This window comes from Heterodontus francisci, chromosome 1 (assembly GCF_036365525.1).
Source record: "Heterodontus francisci isolate sHetFra1 chromosome 1, sHetFra1.hap1, whole genome shotgun sequence".
Classification (NCBI taxonomy): domain Eukaryota; kingdom Metazoa; phylum Chordata; class Chondrichthyes; order Heterodontiformes; family Heterodontidae; genus Heterodontus; species Heterodontus francisci.
The window spans coordinates 125,154,134-125,177,096 of NC_090371.1; the positions used below are offsets into that span (position 1 = coordinate 125,154,134).

Sequence of the window (22,963 nt, forward strand, 5' to 3'; positions counted from 1 at the left end):
AATAGTATTAAGATAAGTGTATGGTAGCTGTTTCTTTAGTGTTTTTCTTTAGTTTTTTTTTCTGTCCAATTAGTCCTCCGTTCTCTTGAGCCACTTGTGCTAATTGAGGTATGCTGACTTTTTTCTTCCAGCACCACCATCTGCACCAATGGTTTCTGAATAAAAATACCTCAATCTCTCACCTACCTGTAAAAACAGAAAGACTTATGGAAGAATGCCAGGAGGTCAAAGTGCACAAGATGTCCAGAACAAAAACATACCAGTTCAGAAGAAGGGTAACAGAGCGGCGCAGTGGTTAGCACCGCAGCCTCACAGCTCCAGCGACCCGGTTTCAATTCTGGGTACTGCCTGTGTGGAGTTTGCAAGTTCTCCTTGTGTTTGGATGGGTTTCCTCTGGGTGCTCCAGTTTCCTCCCACATGCCAAAGACTTGCAGGTTGATGGGTAAATTGGCCATTATAAATTGACCCTAGTATAGGTAGGTGGTAGGGGAATATAGGGACAGGTGGGGATGTGGTAGGAATATGGAATTAGTGTAGGATTAGTATAAATGGGTGGTTGATGGTCAGCACAGACTTGGTGGGCCGAAGAGCCTGTTTCAGTGCTGTATCAGTAAATAAAATAATAGTGTAATCAGAGGGATTTTTTAAAAAAGCAACATAGTCAAATATGAAAATGTATGGGGGATAAGGGCAAAAACAGCATTTTTCCAGAAATAAGCTGCTCTTGTTAGCATGGCAGACTGAGAAAAATTTCGAAATAATGTAAAGTGGGGGTTAAAAACTAGTCAGGAAAGCCAAATAAAAAGTACCATTTATGTTCTTGTGACCTATTCTACCATTTAAAGAATCATGGACCTCAGTTATCTGGGAGTGTTCTTCTCCGATGCAAGGCAGACAGGAGACTGTAGTTTAGTTTGGGATTGGCTTGTACTAAATCTTTGCACTTTTTTCTGGCTGAGGAGAAAGTTCTGCCTCTGATGAGAGTGGGTGCGTAGTGTGGGTGTACTGCATGCTGGGCTGACATCCTGGCAGAAAGGGGCGCAAAATGCAGTTTTCTGAATAAAAATTAATTGCAGAGAATTGAATTGCAGTTAAGGAAGTGTCAACTTTAAAATCATAGATTTTTTTTTAAGTTTCAAAAAGCTTTGGCTGGAGCCGCCTATCCTTACCCTACAGAGGGATAATTTGCTACTCCAGAATTCTTGCTTCACAATTGGGTGGATTCCCAGCGAGTGCCTTAAATGGTGTGGGTGTAGGAACCCTTTATGTAAATGGTCCAATCCCTAGAATTTGGGATGGGGTCAGGGCCAGGGAAATCTGATGGATAGAAGTCTAATTACCCACACTTCCACTGGCAGAGCAGGGCTTGGGTAATATCAACCTCAAAGGTATTTACATCTCTAGATCTCTCTTTCCTCCATGGCATTTAAAATATTTATTTTTAAATTAGTATGCAGAATATGAGCATTACTGGTAAGGCTGGCATTTTGTGACCATTGGGAAGATATTAGTGGGCCACTGCCTTGAACCTTTACAGTCCATATGTAGTACACAATTCTGTTTGGTAGGGAATTCCAGGATTTTGACCCAGCAGCAATAAAGGAGTGGTGATATTCTGTCCCAAGTCACAATGGTGTATGACTTGGAGATCATAGAAATCATAGAACCATAGAAAAATTACGGCACAGAAGGAGGCCATTCAGCCCATGGTGTCTGTGCTGGCCAAAAAAACTAGCCGCCCAATCTAATCCCACTTTATCTGCAAGTAGTTGTTTGTTGGGCTTGCTATGTACTGGCTAAAAAAGTTAGTCTGAAAGCATTTTAAGAATTTTGCGCCCCCTGTACCTTTACACTGATTTTATCCCAGTTAGCATTAGGGTAATTGAAATCTCCCACTATTACTGCCTGATTGTTTCTGCACTTCTCAGGAATTTGCCTACATATTTGCTCTTCTGTCATCCTCTGACTGGGGGTCTATAGTACACTCCTAGGACTGGATCTTAAGAGCCTGCCATTGCTCTTGGCGGTAAGCTCGCCTTAGAGCCGCTGCCATCTCCTGCGTGACTGCTTAGTTAAATGGCCAGGGCTGCCCTCCACCTCCCCAATCATGTGGAGGGGGCGGGCTGTCCGCACTAGCAATGGCGACAGCTGCCTGTGCACAGGCGCTGGCGCCATTTTTAAAGGGCAGCCAGCCCTGCCAGCATATTTAAAATTTTAAAGATACCCTTCCACCACCCCCCCCCCCAAAATTTATTAAATAAAATTCTAATGCCCCTTTCCCACCCCTCAATAATAATCACATTAATTATTTTCCCTTTCTCCCCCCAAAACACGTCCCTTTTAAATCTGACGCCGACGCCGCCCCCCCCCCCCCACAGACTGCCCAATGTTTAAAGATCACCCCTTTCCAGCATCCCTTACAGTCATTATGTTTATTTGACCCTGTTCCCCTCCCTCCCACCCCCCCCCAACTGGAAATCCCAACTCCTCCCCCCTTGCCACCAGTGTCACACTGGCTTTCCCCTGACGGGGAATTGAAGGTGCAGGAGTGCTGGCTGCTGCATTGAGGATCGCAGCGGGCCTATTGAAATTGCGGTCCCATCACCCAGTGGCGGGGGGGCTGCCACAGAGCCTTGCCGCCGTCGGGAGGATTGGGCTGGGCCCTTCTGACTTCAAGCGCCGTGACGGGCTTCTGCTGCAACTATCTTCTGGTCCCCCTGCCACTGAGCCCAACATCATGGGCTTGGTAAAATCCAGTCCCCAGTAGTGTGATTTCCCCTTTTTTGTTCCTCAGTTATGACATCTAGCATATCATTCCTCCTTACAGCTGTGATTGTTTCTTAAACCTGTGTCAGTGGAGATCCAAACAATTAAAAAGTCCCCATCGATCAGTGGAATTAACCACTTTGGCTGAAATGATTGAAGCTTTAATCAGATTTTGCATTAAGCAGTTCTTTCAGTATTAATCACTGAGGAACAAGGGAAGTAAGTACAAGAATGGATGCAGATAATGAGAAGGAGGTGGGTTAATGCGACTGAGCTCAAAGGGCATTTTGAAATCATTTCAAAATGATTTTTTTTATATTCTTTCATGGGATGTGGGCATCGCTGGCAAGTCCACCATTTGTTGTCCATCACTTGAGAAGATGGTGGTGAGCTGCCATCTTGAACCACTGCATCGCTCAGCATTGCGGTGAAGTGATTGAGCGAGGACCCGACAGATGTACGTAAACTGGTAAATAGAGCAGAAAATGTAAATCCAGGGCATTGTTTTGAGTTATACCATGACTGTAGGGCAATGGGACAAACCAACTAAAGGCAAGTTCAGGACTGATATCAGGAAACATTTCACCCAAGGAGCAGATTAATGGAGGACTCAAATCAATAAAGAGGCATTAAGATGGGGAAGTGGAGATTTCTAAAGATGAATCTGCTGAAAGGAACGAATTGCCTTCATCAGTGCGAGCATTAGAAAAACATGGTGTTCCCATGTACCTGCTGCTCTTGTCCTTCTAGTTGTTGCAGGTTGGGGAGGCACTGCTGATGAAGCCTTGGAAACTTGCTGCAGTGTGTTCTGTAGATAGTAGACACTGCAGCCACGGTATGGTGGAGATGGTGGAACTATACTTCCTTTCACTTTTCCTTTTCCTACTACTTCACATTTCTCTGCATAGAACTCATCTGCTATGTATCTGCCTATTCCACAATCTGTTATAAAAGCAAAATACTCCACAATCTGTTATGTCTTCCTGCAATCTCTTTTTTTGTTTTTCCTACATTTTCTATGCTGCTTTATCTGGCATCATAAAAAAAAAATCAATATCATTATCAACTATTGATTATCATTTCACAATTTATTTTTGCTTGGATTTATTTAAAACTTGCTAAAACAAATTCCCGTCTTCACGCTGAGGATACCCTCCATCGTGTTGTGCGGCACTACCACCGTGACTAAATGGGATAGATTCAGAACAGATCAGGCAGCTCAAAGCTGGGCATCCATGAGGCTCTGTGGACCATCAGCAGCAGCAGAATTGTATTCAACCACAATCTGTAACCTCATGACCTGACATATCTCTCTCTAGCATTACCATTAAACCTGGGAAGCAACCCTGGTTCAATGAGGAGTGCAAGTAAGCATGCCAGGAGCAGCACCAGACATACCTAAAAATGAGGTGTTAACCCGGTGAAGCTGCAACACAGGACTACTTGCATGTCAAACAGTGGGAGCAGCATGCAATAGACAGAGGTAAGAAATCCCACAACCAATAGATCAGATCAAAGCTCTGCAGTCCTGCCACATTCAATCATGAATGGCGGTGGACAATTAAACAACTGACCAGAGCAGGAGGCTCCACAAACATCCCCATCCTCAATGATAGAGGAGCCCAGCACGTCTGTGCAAAAGACAAAGCTGAAGCATTTGTGACCGTCTTCAGCCGGAAGTGCCAAGTGGATGATCCATCCCGGCCTCCTCCTGAGGTCCCCAGCATTGCAGTCTTCAACCAATTCAATTTGCTGCATGTGATATCAAGAAACGTCGGAAGGCTCAGGATACTGTAAAGGCTATGGGCCCTGACAACATCCCAGCTGCAGTACTGAAGACTTGTGCTACAGAACTAGCCGCGCCCCTAGCCATGCTGTTCCAGTGCAGCTACAGCACTGACATCTACCTGACAATGTGGAAAATTGCCTAGGTATGTCCTCTCCACAAAAAGCAGGACAAATGCAATCCAACCAATTACCGCCCCATCAGTCTACTCTCGATCATCAGCAAAGTAATAGAAGGTGTCATTGACAGTGCTGTCAAGCGCCACTTAAACAGCAATAGCCTGCTCAGTGACACTCAGTTTGGGTTCCTCCAGGGCCACTCAGCTCCTGACCTCATTACAGCTTTGGTCCAAACATGGACAAAAGAACTGAACTCAAAAGGTGAGGTGAGAGTGACTGCCCTTGACATCGACTCAGCATTTGACAGAGTATGGCATCAAGGAGCTCTAGTAAAATTGAAGTCAATGGGAGTCAAGGGGAAAACTGTCCACTGGTTGAGTCATACTTAGCACAAAGGAAGATGGTTGTGGTTGCTGGAGGTCAAACATCTCAGCCCCAGGACATTGCTGCCAGGGTTCCCAGGTTAGTGTCCTAGGCCCAACCATCTTCAGCCGCTTCATGAATGATCTTCCTTCCATAATAAGGTTAGAAGTGGGGATGTTTGCTGATGCCTGTATGATGTTCAGTACCAATCACAACTACTCACATACTGAAGCAATCCATGTCAATGTGCGGCAAGACCTGGACAACATTCAGGCTTGGGCTGATAAGTGGCAAGTAACATTCGTGCCACACAAGTGACAAGCAGTGACCATCTCCAACAAAAAAGAATCTAACGATCTCTCCATGACATTCAATGGCGTTCCCCATTGCTGTGTCCCCCACTATCAACATTCTGGGGGTTACCATTGACCAGAAACTGAACTGGACCAGCCACATAAATACTGTGGCTACAAGAGCAGGTCAGAGGCTGGGAACTCTGCAGTGAGTAACTCACCTCCTGACTCTCTAAAGCCTGTCCACCATCTACAAGGCACAAGTTAGGAGTGTGATGGAATACTCTCCACTTGCCTGGATGAGTGCAGCTCCAACAACAACTCAGGAAGCTCAATACCATCCAGGACAAAACAGCTTGCTTGATTGGCACCCCACCCACCATCTTCAACATTCACTCCCTCCCCCACCGACACACAGTGGCAACAGTGTGTACCATCTAAAAGATGTACTGCAGCAACTCACCACGCCTCCTTTGACAGCACTTTCCAAGTCCGCAACCTCTTCCATCTAGAAAGGCAAGAGCAGCAGATAGAGTCATAGAGAGATACAGCGCTGAAACAGGCCCTTCAGCCCATCGAGTCTGTGCCGACCAACAACCACCCATTTATACTAATCCTACATTAATACCATATTCCCTACCACATCCCCACCATTCTCCTACCACCTACCTACACTAGGGGCAATTTATAATGGCCAATTTACCTATCAACCTGCAAGTCTTTGACTGTGGGAGGAAACCGAAGTACCCAGCGGAAACCCACGCGGTCACAGGGAGAACTTGCAAACTCCACTCGGGCAGTACCCAGAACTGATCCCGGGTCGCTGGAGCTGTGAGGCTGCGGTGCTAACCACTGTGCCGCCCCTTGGGATGCTTGGGAACACCACCATCTGCAAGTTTCCTCCAAACCACACACCATCCTGACTTAGAACTATATCGCTGTTCCTTCACTGTCGCTTGGTCAAAATCCTGAAACTCCCTTCCATCAGAACTGTGGGTGTACCTACACCCCAAGGATTGCAGCGGTTCAAGAAGGCACCTCACCACCACCTTCTCGAGGTCAATTAGGGATGGGCAATAAATGCTGGTCAAGCCAGCTACGCCCACATCCCATGAAACGAATAAAAATAAGGTTATTCAATGTTATCACTTTAATGTCTTTTTATCTCACTTCTACTTTGTTTTGTTGACAGAATTTATTGTTCCCTCATACATGCATGATGATCAGAGTGCTCTGCAGGCTCGAATTATTCAGATTAGGAACAATCTTCCAGCCATGGAAGACAGAATTCAAGAATTAAGGTTTTTTTGTTTATTTTGATATACAAATGTTTAAAACAGTTAAATTCTCTGCATGCGTTAGTGTTTGGTTTGCCTTGTTTAAAATACATCAGTAAGAGGGCGCGTGGTTGAGCTTCTCCAGGCCTTATATCAGCATTGTTCTGTATCTGACAATTTGAAGATGTATAAGAGCAGATTAGAGTAACTCACTTGACAGTTTCCCCTTTTCTTTGCCATGTCGAAGTACCTGATTTCTACTGTGATGCTTCATGCAACTCCGTCCACAATGCCAGGACCAAAATGTGGAACTTACATTTGTCAATTTGGCATAAATCTTTCAGTCATTGATGTTATTCAAATAAATTCTATCTTATTTACTGAGCCATAGAAAACCACAGACCCATAGAAAAGTTATGGCACAGAAAGAGGCCACTCAGCCCATCATGTCTGCGCAGCTGAAATAAACAGCCACCCATTCTAATCCCATCTTTCAGCACCTATAGAAAACTTCTCAACAGAAAGTTATTTTTCTTTGATTTTGCAGAAAATGCAAAAAAAAAATGAGGTCAGGAAGGATGATGATTAAAAGCCATCACAGAATATGTTGTCTTGCATTTGTGCATAAATAAGTAAAATAATCATAGATAATTACGTTCAGCAATATCATAATCACCTGCTTAACCAGAAAATTAAGGTTGTTTGAAGAAACATTGAATACTGAATAACTGTTTTTAAATGGGATTCTTTGAAAAATTTGGGGGAAAAGAAAATTCAGATTTCTCTTCAGCTCCAACACAAGAACAGTGGGGTGCTGCTCCCATTTTCCTCATGTCAGTCAAGACAGGCATCTCTATTGTGCATGTCCAGGCATGAGATACTTGCTTCAACTAATTACGTGACCTGGGAGTTGGGTTGCAGTCTACAGGTTTGGTTGTTAGTGGGCCAGAGTTGCTCTAGCAGAGATGGTAACCTTCAGTTTCAGGGCCACTCCCTGTTAGAGTGCATACTATGCTAAATCCTCTTTCATACGTATATTCCACACTTCTGTAACCTTCAATTTTTTCATTTGTGAAGTATTATTAATGCAGACTGATAAGAATTTTCATTCCACTATTAAATGGATAATCAGCTCAAATTTTAAATTTGAGGCTTTGAGGGACTGGGAGCCAATTCTTGAATCAGGATAGGATACAAGCAGTAGAGGTTGGATAAATTGAAGTCTATGGAGGGTGGTAGTTGGGAGACCAGCTATGAGAGTATTGGAGCAATTGAGTCTAGAGATGACAAAGACGTACATTAGCGTTTCAATGAGCAATGGGCTAAGATAGGGTGGATATGGGTGATGTTATGGAGGTGGTTTTGGCTTTCTTGATGACAAATTAGAAGTTGGGTTTGAAAAATAAAGGCTTTATCCATAAATCTTGCTTTTCAATAGATTTGTATTTGAAAGAAAATACAATGCACAGCCTATAACTTATCTTTCATAAAAGCTGTGAATGCATTTGTAAAATGTTTCAATTGTATTCATTGCAGAGAGAAATTTTCTAGAGACAGTGAGAAAAGGTTACCCTCATATAATGAGGATTCTATATTTGTTGGGGCAGAACCATATCAGATCAGGGACATCAACATGGTGAGTATTGAGGATTTTTGTTTAGTGCAATGTGAGAGCAGGAAATAGCTTATTACATGCACCCGCTTTCCCCCACCGCATCCCCCCCACCTTTCCACCCCCCACTTCCCCTTCCCTGCTCCACCCTCTCAGCTCACCCCCTCGCAACCACGTACCAGCCTTCCCCTGCACCCCCCCCCCACCCCCTTACAGCCTCCTTCCCAGCTCCCCCTCGCACCCCCCTCCCTCCACCCCTCCCCCTCGCATCCCCTCCTCCCACCGGCATAATCCTACACCTGTGTAGGGGCCCTAACAACCCCACTGCCTTGTGGGAGTCTCGGGAGAGACCAAGGCTAAGGGAGGAAACCCTAACAAATAATCCGGAGCGGAACCCTGTAGGCGGTCATGTGTCACCTTTGGCATGTTTCCGGCAGTTCCTGCAGCCATACCGGTGCCAAATGTCATGCTCTGCACTCCTTTGGACCCCACCAGAAAGGTCGAGAGGGGGGTTTTGATGACTGGGCAACTCTCAACCTCCATAAATTCGCCCAGGCATGCGCCATGGAGAGGTCACTCCATAGTTGCCTCACAGCGTCTGAAACAACACGGAAGGCAGCAGTTACGGGTTATAAATCCAGATAAATTGGCGTAGAAACTGGGCGCCACGGGTTGCCTTTGTCGGTGGGAGAGGTCATTGCATCTCACTGGACAGCTACCGCCCGCCACAGTCCACCTGCTTCAATGGGTGCTTGGAGCTCAGGGTCATTGCCCGAAAGGTGGACTGAAACACCTCACCAAACAACACGAAAAAAGGAAAGAAGGTACCAGCCCTTCGCTTTGCCAGCTGGAACGTCAGAACTGTGTGTCCTGGCCTGTCGGAAGACCTTACACAAATCAATGATTCTTGGAAGACCGCCATCATTAACAACGAGCTCAGCAGACTCAATGTAGACATTGCAGCACTTCAGGAGACATGCCTCCCCACGAGTGGATCTCTAGCAGAGCAAGACGACACCTTCTTCTGGCAGGGCAGGGATCCTGAAGAACCAAGACAGCATGGAGTGGGCTTCGCCATCAGAAACTCCTTGCTCAGCATGATAGAGCCACCCTCAAATGGCTCGGAACGCATACTGTCCATCCGACTGCTCACCACCTCTGGCCCAGTACACCTACTCAGCATCTATGCTCCATCACTCTGCTCCCCACCTGAAGCTAAAGATCAGTTCTATCAGGAACTCCATAACATCATTAGCAGCATCCCCAACACCGAAAGCATATTCCTGCTGGGGGACTTTTAATGCCAGGGTTGGGGCCGACCATGACTCATGGCCCTCCTGCCTTGGGCGCTATGGCATTGGAAGGATGAATGAGAATGGGCAGAGACTGCTTGAGTTGTGTACCTATCATAACCTCTGCATCACCAACTCGTTCTTTCACACTAAACCCTGTCACCAGGTTTCATGGAGACACCCAAGATCGCGCCGTTGGCACCAGCTGGACCTCATTGTCACAAGGCGAGCTGCCTTAAACAGTGTTCAAATCACACGCAGCTTCCACAGTGCGGACTGCGACACCGACCACTCCCTGGTGTACAGCAGGGTTAGACTCAGACCAAAGAAGTTGCATCATTCCAAGCAGAAGGGCCACCCGCGCATCAACACGAGCAGAATTTCTCACCCACAGCTGTTACAAAAATTTCTAAATTCACTTGTGTCAGCCCTTCAAAACACTCCCACAGCGGATGCTGAGACCAAGTGGGCCCACATCAGAGACGCCATCCATGAGTCAGCTTTGACCACCTACGGCAAACGTGCGAAGAGGAATGCAGACTGGTTTCAACCTCATACTGAAGAGCTGGAACCTGTCATAGCCGCTAAGCGCATTGCACTGTTGAACTACAAGAAAGCCCCCAGCGAGTTAACATCCGTAGCACTTAAAGCAGCCAGAAGCACTGCACAAAGAACAGCCAGGCGCTGCGCAAATGACTACTGGCAACACCTATGCAGTCATATTCAGCTGGCCTCTGACACCGGAAACATCAGAGGAATGTATGATGGCATTAAGAGAGCTCTTGGGCCAACCATCAAGAAGATCGCCCCCCTCAAATCTAAATCAGGGGACATAATCACTGACCAACGCAAGCAAATGGACCACTGGGTTGAGCACTACCTAGAACTGTACTCCAGGGGGAATGTTGTCACTGAGACTGCCCTCAATGCAGCCCAGTCTCTACCAGTCATGGATGAGCTGGACATACAGCCAACCAAATCGGAACTCAATGATGCCATTGATTCTCTATCCAGCGGAAAAGCCCCTGGGAAGGACAGCATTACCCCTGAAATAATCAAGAGTGCCAAGCCTGCTATACTCTCAGCACTACATGAACTGCTATGCCTGTGCTGGGACAGGGAGCAGTACCTCAGGACATGCGCGATGCCAATATCATCACCCTCTATAAAAACAAAGGTGATTGCAACAACTACCGTGGAATCTCCCTGCTCAGCATAGTGGAGAAAGTCTTTGCTCGAGTCGCTCTAAACAGGCTCCAGAAGCTGGCCGAGCGCGTCTACCCTGGGGCACAGTGTGGATTTCGTGCAGAGAGATCGACCGTTGACATGCTGTTCTCCCTTCGTCAGATACAGGAGAAATGCCGCGAACAACAGATGCCCCTCTGCATTGCTTTCATTGATCTCACCAAAGCCTTTGACCTCGTCAGCAGACGTGGTCTCTTCAGACTACTAGAAAAGATTGGATGCCCAAAGCTACTAAGTATCATCACCTCGTTCCATGACAATATGAAAGGCACAGTTCAACATGGTGGCTCCTCATCAGACCCCTTTCCTATCCTGAGTGGCATGAAACAGGGCTGTGTTCTCGCACCCACACTTTTTGGGATTTTCTTCTCCCTACTGCTTTCACATGCGTTCATGTCCTTGGAAGAAGGAATTTTCCTCCACACAAGATCAGGGGGCAGGTTGTTCAACCTTGCCCGTCTAAGAGCGAAGTCCAAAGTACGGAAAGTCCTCATCAGGGAACTCCTCTTTGCTGACGATGCTGCTTTAACATCTCGCACTGAAGAGTGCCTGCAGAGTCTCATCGACAGGTTTGCGGCTGCCCGCAATGAATTTGGCCTAACCATCAGCCTCAAGAAAACGAACATCATGGAGCAGGACGTCAGAAATGCTCCATCCATCAATATTGGTGACCACGCTCTGGAAGTGGTTCAAGAGTTCACCTACCTAGGCTCAACTATCACCAGTAACCTGTCTCTCGATGCAGAAATCAACAAGCGCATGGGAAAGGCTTCCACTGCTATGTCCATACTGGCCAAGAGAGTGTGGGAAAATGGCGCACTGACACGGAACACAAAAGTCCGAGTGTATCAAGCCTGTGTCCTCAGTACCTTGCTCTATGGCAGCGAGGCCTGGACAACGTATGTCAGCCAAGAGCGACGTCTCAATTCATTCCATCTTCACTGCCTCCGGAGAATCCTTGGCATCAAGTGGCAGGACCGTATCTCCAACACAGAAGTCCTCGAGGCGGCCAACATCCCCAGCTTATACACACTACTGAGTCAGCGGCGCCTGAGATGGCTTGGCCATGTGAGCCGCATGGAAGATGGCAGGATCCCCAAAGACACATTGTACAGCGAGCTCGCCACTGGTATCGGACCCACTGGCCGTCCATGTCTCCGCGTTAAAGACGTCTGCAAACGCGACATGAAATCCTGTGACATTGATCTCAAGTCATGGGAGTCAGTTGCCAGCGTTCGCCAGAGCTGGCGGACAGCCATAAAGGCGGGGCTAAAGTGTGGCGAGTCGAAGAGACTTAGCAGTTGGCAGGAAAAAAGACAGAGGCGCAAGGGAAGAGCCAACTGTGTAACAGCCCCGACAATCAAATTTTTCTGCAGCACCTGTGGAAGAGCCTGTCACTCTAGAATTGGCCTTTATAGCCACTCCAGGCGCTGCTCCACACACTACTGACCACCTCCAGGCACTTACCCATTGTCTCTCGAGATAAGGAGGCCAAAGAAGAAGAATGTGAGAGCAGCAATATTCCTTTCTTCTTTTGGCAGCCAATCTGCATGTAGAACACAAGTAGGTCAAATACAGCATGGATCAGATGCTGATAAAATTGCTGTGCTATGCCATATATTTTCACCCCATTCTCAGAAGTCCTCTACTCGTACAAGATTTATTTCCCATTTCCCCAATCAACTCTGAATATTGAATAAATTTGTACTAAATTATTTGATTTACCATAGCCATCGAGGCTGGGTTGAAAGTGCCAAGTTTATAAACTTTCACTATGGAATACAGAAAAAATGGTCAAATAATATTTTAGAAATTCATTTGGCCTTTGCCACTTTGAAAAATGGAACTGAGAACTGAATTACATAATTTAAAAAAAAATTGCAGTAGTGTAAAGCAAGGAATGGAAATATTTTTTACAGGTGGTGCTGCTTAAAGGCTAATGAGAGAATATTTCATCTATCAGGCTAGCCCACTTTTATGGAAATCTAATCGCATTGTAATTTCCCACTTCCCAGATTATTGGTTACATATGTGAAATATTAAATGTTACAATTTTATAATAACTTATACTTGATGATTATGGTGACATTAAAGTAATCTTAATTGAGTAATTAAATAATGATGTCAGCTGTGGCTCAGTGGTTGTGTTTTCTCCTCTGTATAAGTAGATTGTGGCTTCAAACTGCTCTTAGAAACTTGAGCACAACATCTGGGCTGACACTTTGGACCAGTCCTAAAGGAGTTCTGCACTATTGACGATGCTATCTTTCAGATAAAACGTTAAACTGAGACCCTGTCTGTCCTCTCAGGTGGATATGAAAGATGCCATAGAATTTTCGAAGAGGAGCAGGGTTGCTCTGCTTGTGATCGGGCCAGTATGTTTCTTTGAACATTGCTAAAGCAGATTATCTGGCCATTTATCTCATTGCAGTCAGTGGGAACAAACTGTGTGCAAATTGGCTGCTGCGTTTGCTTAACTTTGGGTCACTGACCTGAAACGTTAACTCAGTTTCTCTCTCCACAGATGCTGCCAGACCTGCTGAGTATTTCCAGCACTTTCTGTTTTTATTTTGGATTTCCAGCATCTACAGTATTTTGCTTTTGTATGAGAGTTTTGCAACATCTGCATTGGTTATTAAGACTGTAACTGTGTTTCCTACCTTTAGGTTCACACAATAGTCAATGACATGGTGGAGAAGTTGATGGATGACTATATCCGAAAAGTTCCAGATGGAATGGATCCCTTAACTGCTGAGTATCCTTTTGTATTCTTGGATTGCAATAATTCATACATGAATACCTATTCCAATGAGTTCTCGTGTACCTAACCACTTTCCTTCAGTTCTGTTAGATCTGATCTGACCATAATCAGATTTCAAACATCTACCACTGATAGAAAACTCCACCCAATATGTTGAATAATGAATTACTGTGCTTTCCTGTCTTCATTAGTTTAATGCCTTTCATACTGCATTTAGTCTTTCCATGATAGATTGTCGTGCTATCCTCAGCATATTTGCATCCATAAAAGATGAGATATGTGACAGTTTGCCATTTTAAATTATGTTCTGTTTGTAAAAGTCATGTAAAATGCTCCATATTCTGTATGTATCAGTTGTGGCTCAGTGGTAGTACCCTTGCCTCTGACTCAGAAGGTTGTGGGTTCAAGTCCCACTCCAGAATTTGAGCACAAAAATCAAAAGCTGCCACTCCAGTACTGAGTGAGGGCTGCACTGATTGGCAATGCTGTCTTTCAGATGACACGTTAAATGCAGCCCTCTAATGTAAAGGATCCATGGTGCTATTTTGAAGACGAGCAGCGGAGCTAGCCTGGTGTCCTGGCCAATATTTCTCCCTCAATCAACATCACAAAAAATGATTATCCAGTCATTACCACATTGTTGTTTGTGAACGTTTGTGTGCAAATTGGCTGCTGTGTTTCCTGCATTACAACAGTGTCAACACTTCAAAAGTACTTCATTGGCTGTAAAGTCTTTGGGATGTCCTGTGGTCATGGAATATGCTATATAAATTCTGTTATGTGTCAATAAGAATCTCCAATATCAAGAAGATATTACAACAATTTGGAAAGTTTCTTATTGCAGCCACCTCAGCAGGTAATACAGGCCAGAGCCTGCTGTGTGGACATATTGGATGACTTTTCTCCTTCGTCCTGCCTAAAATCCGACTGGTTGGTGCTGAGAATGGGTGCAAAATTGGACGGTGTGAACTACCACCACTTTACGGCCCCAACTTGGATTTTCCTCTTCTGCAAGAACTGTTGGTGATGACTTCTTTTTTATTGCATGTAAATGCAGGTGGAGGTGGGGCCTGGGTTTGATAACTGTGATTGTAAGCCCAGCACAGCGATCGGAATGGCTCCACCAGGAAAAGACCTACTAAGGGCTCCTCTGATCTCTTCCCTGTTGAAGACAACAGTCCTCATTCAATGTGCTGTTCTGGTCTTTCAGGCCCTGTGGTACCTTTAATATCTTTCCCACCTTTTCAACTGCTGCAGTCATGGTCCTGCAGCAACATTGCCCTGAATTTCCTTGAAACTGGTCTGAATTCAAGGCAGGGTCGGGATGGCAAGCCAAAATCCTGCCCCAAACCTTGTGGGCCAGGATGAGGAAAATCCAGCCAATTATGTCATTTAGTAGTGGAATTAATTCAGTGTATGTAACTCAGCTTGGCACCATCTTTAATGTGCTATCACTGCAGAAATCATTAACATGTCTTGTGTACTCCTTGGATAAGGCAACGGTGTAGCCCAGCTCCGAATGATGAATAGGCTGGATAGAAGAGAACAGTTCTCGGATCATATAATTTTCCACAATAATTTTTACGAGAGATAATGAGGAATCATTTTGGATCAGTTAACTAATATTGGCGCTTAAATCCTTACTGTGCTTTGTTTTGCTTAATTTTCAAGCTGTACATCACTTTTATAATCACAAACATAACTTTTTTTTGCGGTCTGTAATTTCTCCATTTGTGATCTATAACAGATGGATCATCTCTGTTCCATAGCTTTCTTATTTATTGAAGTTGTCATGCTGGGCCCCCACCTGCCAAGAATGAGGCACATTAATTTTGTCATGAACATTGACTTTAAGCTGTAACTGGAGTGAAGAAAGGACTTATTAAACAGATCGGACGTGGCTAGAAACACATTTCCATATTAACAGACTGTGCTTGGAAGGACAAAGGACCATTCCCTGACCCATTCAACCCACAATGGACATTGATCATCAGGTATTGTGGGTAAGAGGAGCATTCCAGAGACTGCTAAGGTGATACAATCCAAGATGTGGTCAAACCAGTTAGTCACATGCCTAACCTGCTTGGCAACCTGGGTTTTTCTGAATTGTACAAACAACTGAGAATGTCTGTTTGCTCCTGGACAGAGAAGATCGCTCCTGTCTGCTCCCATCTTTTTTTCACAAGCCTCTGAATCCACTGAAGACACATGAACCCCAAGAGAGAAAAGTCTCCTGCAGCGAACAAGGTTCAAGAAGAATACTGGGCCCCAACGAAAAGCCAGATCTACCTACAATCAAGGACTCTACAGTGAGCTCGAAGAACTGTAACAAAAACTCTTCGGATAGTGCCTCAAACTTTTCCACTTTATTTCTTCTGCTCTTTTCTGTATCACATATGCATGCTAGCGTGGGCATGTCATGTATCTGTAGGCATCAACCGAATTAGAGTTCAAGTTTAATAAATTTCAATCTTTCTTCTTTAAACCTAAGAAAACCAGTTTATGCTGGTTTCTTTGCCTTATAACTGGAAAGCAGTGAACAAGGATTCACCAAGGGGGAGCTAAAAACATGGTGTGTTTAAAATTAAACCCTATTACAGTAAGACCAGGTGAAGGCTGAAAGGGAACCCTAGACCTCTTTCTCATCAGGTCGTAACAAAGTAAATCTGTAAATATTGTTGTACTTACCTTATTTTCCAGATAGTAACTCTGCCCTTTTGCACATTGTAGTAAATATCTGATTTATTCAGTGATGCTCTATGAATCATAGCCTGGCTGTTATAAAAGCAGCAGTGGGAGTTATTTTTGTTCGCATTCACCTGTAAACAAGGATCCTTTGTTCACACTGTAGAACACAACACATTTTTTCTTGCAGCTGGTTCCCTATAACTAATGCAATTTGCTATTTCTGCCAATTGATGGATTCAATTATAGCTTAGATTTCCTTCATTATCCAGAGAGAAAAGGAATCTTTATAACACTTGGTATGTTGGAGAAATCGGACAAAAGCAGCAGTGAAAAATAAAGAACTTAAAACAATAACAACAACTTGCATTTATATAGTGCCTTTAACAGTGTAAAATGTCCCAAAGCACTTCACAGGAGCGTTATTAAACCTTTGGCACTGAGCCACATAAGACAGGTGACCAAAAGATTAGTAAGAGGTATGTTTTGAGGAGCATCTTATAGGAGGAGAGCTACAGAGGCAGAGAGGTTTAGGGAGGGAATTTCAGAGCTTGGGGACTAGGCACCTGAAGGCACGGCCACCAGTGATGGAGTGTTGAAAATTGAGGATATTCAAGAGGTTAGAATTGGAGGGTTATAGGGCTGGAGGAGATTACAGAGATAGGGAGGGGGGAGTCCACAGAGGGATTTGAAAACAAGGGTGAGAATTTTAAAACAAAAGCAAAACACTGTGGATGCTGGAAATCTGAAATAAAAACAGAAAATGCTGGAAACACTCAGCAGGTCTTGCAGCATCTATGGAAAGAGAAACAGAGTTAGCACTTCAGGTTCTGATGAAAGGTGAGAATTTTAAAATCGAGGCACTGCTGGAGTGGGAGCCAATATAGGTCAAGAAGCACAATGTGTGAACAGGACTTGTGCGAGTTCGGATATGGGCAGCAGAGTTTTGGCTGAGCTCAAGTATATGGAGTATGCAAGGTTGGAAGCCAACCCTTTTTATTTATTTAACTTAATTAGAGATCTTCCTGTTTTTTCTCTCAACTGTAATTAATGCAAGTAACATAGGTTGGTGAAAATAATCAGGTTATGTACCAGCTTGGAAAATACTGAGGTTCCAGTCAAGTAAGTGAGTAATGGATTTCTGAATCTTAAGTTAAATGCAGTAACTTTGGTTAACCTGATTATAATCTTTCTTAATACAGAGATTTTATTTTCAAAGGTGCCGAATTAGCGCAATGATGCACATTACCATGCACAGTGTTTTGCTTATTAGATACTCTGCTATTCTTCCTTGACCATATCCATTGCAGTCAGTTGGCCTGGAAAACTGTGCAAGAAGCTGACAAGGTAATGAAAGAAGTAATGATGAATAGAGTCACCAGTCTTGTTATGGAGCAGTTTGTTTTGGAGGTGAGTTTTAAACAGAAACATCAAGGTCCTGGAAATCTGCGTGACCCTGTCCTGAGCTTGCGGAGTCAGTGAGAGGACACCTGATTTGCATGGGGCTGATGATTGTCCATGTCACTGTCCGCCTAATGACGTTTGCCTCGTAAGGGGTGGCAGAGATATAATCACTTACAAAGCAGGGCGGAAAATGTTAGCCCAACTGAGTCCTTTGTCTTTTTCCAGTGTTCTGTTGGTCTCCTGTCAGAGTTTTGATGGGGGTCCTGTGGAGCCCCTGAGGAAATGTGGAGTCTACGTTACATATTACAATCTAATGATTAAAGCAGAATGTGAAATATACTTGTATCTTAAAAAGTATGCATATTGTACAAAAAATCTCGCTTCTATTTTTAGTTTCTTTAAAAGCCTAGATTTTAGAACATAGTTTAAATGTAATCTGATTCATCTCTGATCACAACAATCATTTAAAAATGATTTTATGACGTTTTCACGTAACTTGATAACTGATTTCCATTAATCAGCCTATGGGTTCTATTGAAAAATACATAATGGCCTGGTGGGGAAAGGCATCAATTGGTGTCCTGAACTATATAGACTGGTATATCTCAGTTTCAATTCCTGACCTCTGGAATCGGGCAGAAATTGGAACCGATCAGGAATGTCTCCTCAGCCCCTGACTCAGTAGGATAATAAGGAAGCTAATTGTAGTGACCTTGTTAGTCCAGCTGATGTCTAATACTGAACCTGTAATATTTCTAATCTGGAGGCCTTGGATTTTATGGGCCCCACTGAGGCGGGGCCAGAGACACACAGAATCACGAGGGGGTGGAGGGCCCGTCGCCAAGCGATCTTTCCCACCCAGAGGCCAATTGACACACTGAAGTGGCCTATTAACGGCCAATTAAGGGCCTCTTCCCGCCGCCACTGAGATCTAACGAGTGGCGCAGGGTGCCTTGTAAAACGAGGCGCCCTCCCTGAGGGCTTTGGGGGGTGGGGTGGGGGGAAGCAATCTGTGGCCCATGGAAGATCCTGCCAGGAACCACTTCACCCCCACAGGGCACCCTTCCCCCTGGACTCCACAATCACCCCCTCGCCCAGCCATCCGGACTGGCCCCCGCGACTCCACCTCACCTACCTCTGGTCTGGGTTTCCAATGCTGGGCCTGGATCCAAAGCCTATGCAGTACCTGACTTGGCCACCGCTGTCAGTGGCATTGCCGATACTACTGAGCTGTTGGCCCTCCGATTGGCTGGAAGCTCATGGAGACGGGATCCTCGTATTTAAGTGGACAGGGTTCCCGGCTTGTGAAACTATGATGTAAAAAGACCGGAGGATCGCTCCAGGGGAACACGAAAAGGCTGAGGTGGGATTTCCCCCCCCCCCCCCCCCCCCCACCTATTTGGCCTGGTGCCAGAGTCCTGCCTCTACACAAAATCCAGTCCTTAGTTACTGATTTGGGTCTATCTTAGATACTTGGCTTCTGTGGTGCCAGTTTTCTATGTTAATTGCTCCCATATGAGGTCTGACATTGCCCCATATCTGCTTGCATGATCGTGAAAACTAGGGGTGTAAAAATATTGAGCTGAACTAGATGTTTATATCTTTTGCACATGTACTTCATCAATCCTTTCAATGGCGGATTTAACAACCTGTTGTGGACAAACGTGTTTGCAACAGGTAGATTGTTGAGATTGATATCAAGTAGTTTACTTCCATGTATTGGTATATACGTGGCTCAGTCTGGCAGCTGTATCCTTTAGGACTCAGCTCATTCAGTAGTTGTATACTGAGCCACTCTTGGTGGTGAACATTGAAATCTCCAACTCAAAGTACATTCTAATCATCTGCTTCCCTTAGTGCTTCCTTCAAGTGATGTTCAGTTTGTAGGAATACTGATTTTCTTCAGTTGCTGGGGTTAGGGGGTTTGTATTAATCGAAAGGAGGTTTCCTGACTTTGTTTGACCTGAAGCTATGAGATCTTATGAGGTCTAGAACCATTGATACACAACTGCATATCACTGCATCCGATCAACTGGATGTACCTGCCAATTGGATGGGATATATTCAGGGATTGTGTTACAAGTTTAGGGTCCTGCTTTAGATATTCCCTTAGATATAGCGGTGCTAGTCACTCCTAAAAGTGGTCTGAGCATTTAGGAATATGCTTGTACTGTCATGAGTTTCTTTGTGTTATCTTAAGCAACACAGTGAGGTACATGGATTCCAATTCCTTGAAGATCTCTCGAAGGTTTATTAACAGCTAAACTAATACACACAATACAGAGTAAACTATATACAGAACCTTTGTCCAGGGTGTTACAGTGCAAAGTGACTATGGCTTCCAGTCACATGGCTACATTCTAGTACTTAGCTCATTAGCATACTGAGTTCTTGAAGGGACATCACTCTTAAAACGATCATACAATATCCCCTATCTTTCCAAAGATAAGTCTTGTACACAACAAGTAAAAACACACAAAATTGGACAATATCAAAATTATTTATACAGGGATTATGAAATTTGAGTGCAGAAGCTTAAGAGTCCATATATCGTTTTGGTGGTTTGACAACACTTCCAGATCTTGTTATGGTATAACCTTCTGGGGATGTGGATTTCACCCTTGGCTGTTTTTGGTTTGTAGACATGTCAGTGTGTTGGTTGTTGTCCTGTTGTTCCATTGCACCCTCAACGTCGGAGTGTGTACTTTCGAGTCCACTGTGCGCAATTGGAGTATTGCACACTTTTCTTAGTTGGCTTCAGATCCTTCTCAACACTGCTCCATTAGATGTTGTAACCTTATAAGACCTAGGCTCACTGCATACTTTCGATACCTCTGCGGGTAACCATGCTGTCATTGTGGGGTGTATGACCCTAATCTTTTGTCCTATGTGTAGTTGAGGTAGTTCCATAACTGCATGTCGGTCATGCACCATCTTCATTCTCCCTTGTTTTTCGAGCAGTGTCTGCTGCATCTCGGAGAATTTTGACAGATGATGGCTTGACAGAATCATTCTCACTTGTCTGCCAAACATGATCTCTGCTGGTGACGGTAAGCCCATATCCAGAGGCGTAGCTCTGAGGTGTAACATGGCAACATGAAAATCTTGTTTTGTTCTACACTTCAGGATAAGTGATTTAACTATGCGAACCATTCGCTCAGCAAAACCATTAGATCTAGGGTAATGTGGTGAGAACATCACATGGTTTATGCCCCATTTAGTACACATATCCCTGAAAGGTCTGTCTGTATACTGTGGCCCATTGTCGGAAATAATTTCTTCAGGTGCACCGAACAGACTGAATATCGCATTGATTGTGTGCGACAGCTGCACTTGAAGTGTCTTTTACCTGTCTGACAATTGGAAATTTGGCGAAATAATCGGTGACTAAGATAAAGTCATTTCCATTCACGGAAAATAGATCAGTGGCGATTTTGGACCAAGGGACTGATGGAATCTCGTGAGGGTGTAGAAGTTCTTTATGTTGTTGTGGTTGGTGGCTCTGGCATGCCTTACACATCCTCACTAACGTTTCGATTCCACCTTGCCAATAAACAGTGTCTCGTACCAGTCATCTTCACTCTATACCCATATGGCCTTGGTGAAGTTGTGACGAGATGTCCTGTCGGAGAGCTTTGGGCGCAATCACTTGTTTTCCTTTGAAGGTTACGCCTGTCAAGATACCGAGTTCATCTCTATAAAGCCAAACGTATCTGAGGGTTTCTGGCACCTCTTTTACCATATCAGGCCAGCCTTCTACGATGACTCTCCCCAGTGCCTTCAGTTGTCTGTTATTGGCTGTTTCTGACTGTAGTTGGTCACATTTGTGTGACCAAAATGCAATAAATTGATTTTGAGCACATCTTTCACCTCAATGTCTATGCTGTCTATTTGTAGATCCAGTGGGAGTTCTCCATTCTTGTTCAGGTTTGGCAATCTGCTCAGCGTATCCGAGGTGACCATTTTGGTACCTAGTTTGTAGCTGACGTCAAAGTCGTACCCCTGTACTTTCACTAAAAGTTGCTGTAGTCAAGATGCTGAGCCTGTCAATGGTTTGCACTGGATCATCTCCAGTGGTTTGCGGTCGGTTTTCACAGTGAACTGCTTACTGAACAGGTAGGTATGAAACTTTGTGATTCCAAATTTAATACATTACATTACTTTTGCCCGCCTCCCACTCACCCAATAACAATTTAATTAATTACCAGAGCAAGTGTTCCATGCTGTATGTTTGAGTATTGGATTGTACTGAGGATAAACTTTTGGACCCAAATGCAATTGGTTTGCCATCCTGCAGGATGCATGCTTCTAGCCCTTTTTGTGAGGCGTCGACTTCCAGGATTGTCTTCTTCCTTGGATCATAGTACTGCAGGGTACGGGTTTCTGCTGACGATGCTTGTTTGAGAGACTCAAACATATGCTGATGGTCCTCCTGCTATACATATGGTACATCTTTCTTCATGAGCTCTCTCAGTGATGATGCTTTGTCAGAAAAGTTTGGAATACATAGTGCCAAGAAGTTGAAAAATCCAAGACATCTCTGTAGATCTTCCTTGTCTTGTGGGGTAGGCATATGCCTTACATCTTCAGCTTTGCCTGGGTCAGGACAGATTCTGCAACCTGAATAGATGGAGCCAAAAAAATTTATCGACTTACATTCCCCTGGCACTTCTTGCTGTTAATAATGAGCTCTTTGTGATGAGCTACTGCCATCAGTGAATGAAGATTTCGATCATGTTTTTCTTTAGTTTTGCCCATTACCACGATATTATCAGCAATGCATATACATCCAGGCACATTTTCTATAATTCTGTCCATATGCTGCTGAAACAGATCTTGACTGATAGAAAAGCCGAAGGGTAGTCTCTGGAAGGAATATCTTCCAAATGGTGACTTCCCGAGATTCCTTAGCCAGGTGTACCGACCAATATCCATGTTTAGCATCCAACTTGGAAAAGAAGTTAGCTTCTTTGAACTTGGGATTCAATTCCTCTAGTGTTGGAATCTTGTGCGGGAGATCTTTTTAGGAAGAGGTTTAGATGCCTCGGACCTAGACATACTCTGATTGCTCCATCATTCTTTAGTACACATATGATTGAGCTGCATCAGACTCTGTGATGGATGATGCCATTGTGTTCCATGTCATCCAACTCGCGTTTAAGCTTTTCTTGTATGTGCACGCTGCACTTTCTGGGAGGGTCAATTGACGGAATTGCATCTTCTCTGAGGTGCAGTACGGCATCGCCTTTGAAATCTCCCATGGTGTCGAACCTGTCCGGGTACGTTTGTTGTAAGTCATGGACAGAGGGTACCCTTGGTGTCTTATGCTGTAATGGGTATTTGGGTGACCTCGTGGATAG

The 22,963-nt window shown here is 44.5% G+C and overlaps 1 protein-coding gene across 1 annotated transcript in view; it reads left to right on the forward strand.

Annotated features, from left to right (window-relative positions):
- Window positions 1-214: 214 nt before the first annotated feature.
- Window positions 215-22,963, forward strand: part of LOC137367616 (uncharacterized) — a 105,928-nt gene continuing 83,179 nt past the window's right edge. The window contains exons 1-6 of the mRNA XM_068028664.1: window positions 215-275; window positions 6,520-6,628; window positions 8,141-8,240; window positions 13,063-13,128; window positions 13,420-13,508; window positions 17,510-17,609. Coding sequence (XP_067884765.1) covers window positions 215-275; window positions 6,520-6,628; window positions 8,141-8,240; window positions 13,063-13,128; window positions 13,420-13,508; window positions 17,510-17,609 — 525 coding nt within the window. The remainder of the gene's footprint in view (window positions 276-6,519; window positions 6,629-8,140; window positions 8,241-13,062; window positions 13,129-13,419; window positions 13,509-17,509; window positions 17,610-22,963) is intronic.